At 41.2% G+C, this 7,024-nt stretch overlaps 1 protein-coding gene across 1 annotated transcript; it reads right to left on the minus strand.

Moving 5' to 3' along the window:
- Positions 1-564: 564 nt before the first annotated feature.
- Positions 565-2,129, minus strand: LOC130517395 (uncharacterized). Its single transcript, XM_057019234.1, has 3 exons — positions 1,984-2,129; positions 1,568-1,639; positions 565-938 (listed from the first exon to the last, which is right to left on the minus strand). Exons 1-3 carry the CDS (start codon positions 2,080-2,082, stop codon positions 576-578), a joined length of 534 nt encoding a protein of 177 aa, XP_056875214.1. The 5' UTR covers positions 2,083-2,129; the 3' UTR covers positions 565-575.
- Between the last annotated feature and the right edge of the window lie 4,895 nt (positions 2,130-7,024).

Here is a 7,024-nt window from a genome sequence, read left to right on the forward strand (position 1 = left end):
AACAAATGGACACTATTTTATGGTGTTTGAAGCATTAAGGCAGCCTATAAAGTACCATCCATACCATCTGCTGAGCTTTCTGATGTTTGTGTTGTACACAGACATTGTGTGATGACGTTTGTGAAAGAAAGAAATGATGCAATCCATTAATGAATACTGAGTGACTGTGGCATCTGGTTTGCATCGCCATCCCTCGTATATGCACGACTATTTGGGAACTAAAAACATGTTCCCTCAGTACAATTAACATGGGCAAAGCAACTGTACCAGTACTCATCCTGTTCCATGAACCGATCAACACAATGTTCTGCAGCTAAAATCCTCAGGTATCTTCCTTTTGATTCATGTTAATCATGGTGGAGTTGGGCTTTAATTAAAACAATCATGTTTTTATTTTTCTGTCCTTTATTGTCTCATATAGAATCAGAACATTTCTTCCATAAAGATGCAAACTCATTTATTTGCCAGTCATACAGTAATACATTCTCACCAGAGATGTGTGTTTAAAGTATCCCCAATTATTTCATATGAATCTGTTTAGTGAAGAACAGCATCTGATTAAGACATTAATGTTGCTATCTAGTATCTCCTCTGGGGGTTGTTGTTGTTCCCCCAGTAAGAGCCGTAGAAGTCGACGTGGCCGCAGATGTGCTGGTTATTGGTGCCTCTGGTGTCGTACTGGGCTCACTTGTACTTATTGAGGCTAGCCCAGTGCTGAGAGTGCTGCCAATTCCTGTGGTGCTCACGGTGCTGATGGAGCCTGTTGAGCTTGTGGATGTGATTTGAGTGGTGGTCACAGCTGTTGGGGTTGGAGAGGTCACCTCTTCAGAGGAGTTCTCTGAGGAGTCACTGGAATCACACTTCATCAACCACAACCATTTCTGCAGTAAGTATCTCCAGTCTCTGTTGGGCCCACCTAGACGGTGACTTCTGCTCCACTGGGGATGGAAACGAACCAAATGATAAGTGTGACACCTCTATACACTCATCAGATATTTTCAGTTGTCCATTGATGCTGCTTGAGCTACAACTTAAATCCCATACTCAATAGTGCTAACTATGAAAATCTATCAGAAATGAGTCATAAGTTAACCTGACCCACGATTCTAATGAGATCACCCCATTATAATGTAAAGACTAAGGAGAAGTTTAGATTAAAATGCAGCAGTTAAAATGAAAATGACAAGAGAAATGGAGCTATAGTGATTTTAGCTTCCCTGCTGCCTAATCCTGCTAACACAAAACAGTCAAGGAATTTTGACTGAATTTTTGACATAATCAATGAACTTGACTTATTTCTTAGTTATCTTGATTTGCAATTTAAAGAAGTTTCACAATTAAAGGAATTTTGACATAAATATTCTATAAACAGCAAAAATGGGGACCGTGTTAGCTTTATGTGCCCCCACACACACATACACATATACACACACACACACATACGCACACACATACACATACACATACACATGCACACACACACACACACAGACACACACAAACACACACAGACACACACAAACACACACAGATCAAAAGAGACCAACATGTATTGTAGTTGTCTTACCGGTGTAGCTGACGCTGTTGTGAGGAACACAACGAAGAAAGTTATTTTAAGAAGTTCCATCTGTGGTCCAGACTGAATGGGAGTGAAGAGACACAAAAATGGTTTTACATTTCAGGAAAAGTCTTTGAAAATATCACAAAGCGTTTCAAGACAGAGGCCGGAGCATCCCCGCCTGTCTTATGAGCACACATTAAACACTTCACAAATATTCACAGGAGGAAAGATTCACACATTAATACTGCAAACAGGCTGGAACCAGTCTGAGATTAAAAAGACATCCGGGCATTTTTCCCTCATTTGCATTATTTAAAGATACACGCGGAGATGTCCATCTATGTGTATACAGACGTTAGTCTCCAGGTTGCCTCCTGCACATCTGGGACTTTACACTTTTACCTTTCCAGTTTAAATCTTACCAGATTTAGGCTGCAGCAAGTGCCGAATCCCTGTGTGAATATAGTCAGCAGGATTGTGTGAGCACTCTGGAAAAGTGCACAAGGATGTTTGACCTCCATCTGTACCTAGACGCTGCTCATATAGTTTCCCAGTGCAGAAGTGCTGGGCTCTGATAGGATGGGAGCCTGGGGGTGTGCATTGAGCAAGACTTGTTTTCCCCAAGTGGTGGGGAGGAGCAAGAATTTAACCAACTTCACAGATCAGTGCACACAATTAAAAGTTTCTTACATTGTTTTATTGGCAAATCATATTCATAATGGAGTAAAAGGTAAAGAGATGAGTTTGCTGGTGTAGGAAATGGAGAGGTCTTCATCAGAAATGTGACTGACACAACAGAGCCGTGAACAAACATACAGGCTTGGTTGGTGGGACTCAACAATCTGTGGGATTTTACAGCGAGTCAGAGTGGAGCAACACCCTGATTAGACCTGTGTTTTTCTACACTGCTGTGTTACTTCACTCTGAAGCCTCCCACATCCTGTAATCATGACACACATTTGTGACGACAATCATGCCAAAACCTTAGGATCAACATCCACTCAGTCACCACAGGTGAGGTGAGCAAGGCCTCATCTTAGTGCATGGCGAGACAAGAAATTCAAGACAAGAAATGAAACTCATCCTCACACCAAAACTGGAAAAAAAAAAAAGGTTCCTCCAAGTCTTAGAAGCAGCAAGACTTTAAAAAAAAATATTCACTGAAGTTTTATTTGCTTTATTTATTTATTTGGTGGGGTGGGGGTGGGGGTGGGGGTGGATTGGAGCCCATCCCAGCTCATCACAGGGCTGTCAGCAGTTGAGGGTTCGGTAGGGAACCTCAGCATTGGGAACCTCAGCATTGCTCCAAAGGTGTTGTAGCACCTTCTCATAGCAGAACAGCTTCCATGTTCTTGCCTGAACTGGGTCTCAAACCAAGAACCCTCTGCTTCTCAGCATAGTCCTCAACAGACTGAGATACCCCCCCCCCCATTCTGTGAAGTTCTTCATTGATTGATTGAAAACAAAATAAAACCAAAAATTATTACAGACCATAATCCAAATTCTGTGGATCAGTGGTGTCTAAGGATGCTACTGCTGAGATGATGGAGGTCTCCACTCAGACCTGGATTTGAGCAACAGTCATCTTCTGAACAGTCAGATGTGATGCCATAATAATAGGACAACACATGATGTTCCCAGCCAGGCTTGCTCTGAAGCCACAGCAGGGATGGATGTTCCATCCTGGAGGATGCAATTAATGGCAGCTGCAGATACAACTGGTCTTGAAGGCGCCACAGTGACCAGCGATTCAGATTCAGATTTCCTTTATTTGTCCCACACAGGAAAATTTACAGCGCAACAGCAACAGCAAAAGAAAAAGTAACATAAAATAATTTAAAAAAATTTGGGGTAAGATATACAAAAAAGGATGTATATATACAATAATCCAAGATAAATGGATAATTGGCCCTTGTATACCTGTACATGGTACAGAGACTGTATACAATATACAACATACACATCGATATACATACCAATACAATATACATCTCAGAATATATCATATTCAGATTGTGTTAGCGGGCATTATGTTTATTGTGCAGTCTGACAGCAGCTGGCAGGAAAGATCTGCGATACCTCTCCTTCACACAGCGAGGGTTGAGCAGCTGCTTACTGAAGGAGCTGCTCAGTGCTGTCAGGGTGTCCTGTAGGGGGTGGGATATGTTGTTCAACATGGATGACAGATTAGCCATCATCCTCCCATTTCCCACCACCTCCACTGAGTCCAGGACAGAGCTGGCCCTCCTTACCAGTCTGTCCATCCTCTTCCTGTCCCTACATCAAGGACCCTTTATTGCTGTTGAACTACACAGAAAATTTATGAAAATCACAATGATAACAAGCATGCAAACCAACAAACCAAATGAGGATGCAGGGACCGTCTAGACCACACAGGGGCGCTGCTGCGGTTCCATTGAAGAAACCCGAAATGGCCCCGAAAGTTTAACAGTTCTTTTCTTTAAACAGCTTTAAAATTGGATATTATAAGTTATTCACTGTCCCTGAGTCCAAGAAAAAAAATAATCACTTAGTGTATCAGTGGTCGAATTAAAGATTCAAAAAGGGAAAAAGGAGTTGTTTCCAGAATAAAAAACCCACATCATTACATCTGGAGAAGGAGGTGAAGGGAGGAATATCAAGATAACAAGGAAGAAACCACTTTTGTCTGAAAATTTCTCATGCTTCTCAAATTCTCAAGTTGAGGAATCATATTCTCATGCATAGACTCATGCAAAATGTCACTGCTATGATTCTTTTGCTATGCTAAATTGAGATAAATCATTTTCCACTTTTATTTTCAAATCAGAAGATATGACAGTGGGTTAGAAAGTCACACTACCACATATTAAACCCTTGTTTGTAGTGCCATCTACTGGTATAAGAACCCTGGCGCACGAGCATTAATGTAGTTACTTGAGCATTTTGCAAATTCTTTCACAATTCCAACGGATATTGCAAAATCATGTAAGTAATGCTATCAAAATACATGCATTACAATTTAGAGCAACAATTATTGTTAGATAAATCCATGCAGTTTGTGAGTGTAATGCCATGAAATGATGTCAAGTTCTGTAGGAGAGTATAAAGCCATTTCCCCCCCTCAAATATACTTTGTCACTCTGCATTTCAGTCATAAAAATGTGTGAATTAAATTGCAAAGCCTCTGTGAAACAGAGGTTGAAACCTTTGCAGGCTTTCTGTTGGAGCCAGTGTAGTGTCATTTAGTTTCGGTCCTTCTCTGTCTCATCAACTCTTAAAGTCTCTTAAAGTTCATACATGAAAAACCAAAGACATTATAGAAGCTTTTATTTTCATGTTGTCAATTAAAATGCTCTTGAATATTTAACCAATAACTTGATTTTGCCCAGTAGGCACATAAAAAAACACGTTTTAAAGAAGTGAGTTCAGCACATAGCTCCACATTAGCTGTACATCCTTATTCTTATAATTATTTTGTGTTTCAGTCAGTTTGTGCTGAATGTTATCAGGCTGCGGTTTTCAACTGTTGAGCTTCGTAGAGGAAAGAGCTGCTTCCTTTCTGTCACCGTGTAAACGGACCTCGGTGGGGAAAGAGGCTGGTGTTTGTACTGCAGTTTACATCTTCTATACTGGGATTATCTTGGCATCACTGCCAGATCCTTTTCTGCCACATTTCTCACTTCATCAGTTAAAGTAAACTGCAGTTATCTACAGTATGTGGAGCTGTGGTTGTCTGAAAAATGATCTCACCTTCTGGGAGTCATTTTACACACACACACACACACACACACACACACACACACACACACACACACACACACACACACACACACACAATTATACTGCAGCTGGACTGCCTAAACACTGTTATTAGTGCTGCTGCTCTGTCATAGAGGCTCCCATAGGTAACATATTGGTGGGATAAATTAGAGTTACTACCTTCAACTTTTGCTAAGAGTGACCTGTTTGTGACATAGATTTTTTTGTTCAGCATTCTTAGTTGTAAATACTTTTTTTTTTTGGTACAAATCAGAATGAATGTCTGAATTGTTTTTTTTTTTTTTTTTTTTTAAATCTGACTGCAGCTATAATGTTGAGTAATGACATCGGCTGTGGAAACCAGTCACAGGGAGCAGCTTCTCAAACAGTCAGCTTGCTTTTGGCAACAGTGATGAGTCAGACTAAGATGACCTTGAGGGGTCTGGGTGCCGAGAACATGGAGCAGTGGCTCTGAATATATTGACAAAGAGTCATTTTTGAGACATTGCTGCCTTGCAGCTCAATGGTCACATGATTTGCAACAAGGGCAGGGGTTGCAAATTGCTTGTGTGCTTAATAACCTCTTTTTAATTTTTTTTTATTGTGGTTAAGGTTATTAAAGGGACATACAAATGGAGATAAATGCAGAGACCAAGGACAGTGGAGGGGATTTTCATGGATAAAGGTTTAAGGAAAAGGAAGGAGGGAGTTACAGCAGGAGGACAATAATGATGGGTCTGTTATTAAGGCTTCCTGCTAATAAACACTCTCTGGCCTTTTGTGGTAAAGAGGCAAAGACATTGTGCTGAATCCAAGTGCATTTTCAAACAAGCTCTTTCTAACTGCACCACAACACAGGGAACAATTAAGTATCAGTTCCCTGCCCCCATTTTTACATTAAAGCATCCATACAAAACAGGACATTGCCAAATCAATCAAAAGGGGCTGACTGGAGGTGAGCGAGAGCCCAATGTGATTTGTAAACTCATAAGTCCTGTTAGAATTCGTTAGGAAGAGAGATGTCGAATCTGCTGCCTGTGCTGGTGCACATACAGAGAGAAACAGCTCCAACATCAGTCTGAGAGATTATGATTCAAATGAAGGGAAAACAATTCACAGTGTAATGTGGAGTACATGTAATAGGAAATACACTCTGGATAGATCACCATGGTACCGTTCCTACAAAAGTATTTTTTCTTTGACTGATGTGAAATTCCCCTGCCTGGTCCAGTGTAAGACTTTAAATCAACAGTCAGACAACAATGACAACTCTGATTTCATTCCCTTCTCAAAATCAGCAGTTTCAGCACTTTTTGGAAAGAAGAATGCAGAAGCCGATATCAAATTTGCCACGAATGATTCACTGACCGCCTGGCAGAGAATGAGAGGGAGAGCCAAGTAGCTTATCTACAGATCACTGACTGGATTCCCTGGTGCATTCAAGGATGAGGTAGAAGTCTTGCCGAACACTCGGCACGGAAGGGACTGCCAAATGGTAGCTGAGGAAAGCTTCAAAAGGAGATAACCCTGTTGCTGAGCTGGAGAGATTTGAGGGCATATTCCACCCAGAGTAGATGCAGGCTGTGGAAGATGATTCAGACTGATGCAGACCCTGGTTTGCTGCTTAGCTTGACAATTATTCTGAGGGTGAAATTCTGAGGACAAGCTAGCCGTAGCTCCCAAGGCCTTACAGAAAGCCTTATACACCTGGGAGATGAACTG

This window comes from Takifugu flavidus, chromosome 20, assembly GCF_003711565.1.
Source record: "Takifugu flavidus isolate HTHZ2018 chromosome 20, ASM371156v2, whole genome shotgun sequence".
In the NCBI taxonomy this organism is placed as follows: Eukaryota; Metazoa; Chordata; class Actinopteri; order Tetraodontiformes; family Tetraodontidae; genus Takifugu; species Takifugu flavidus.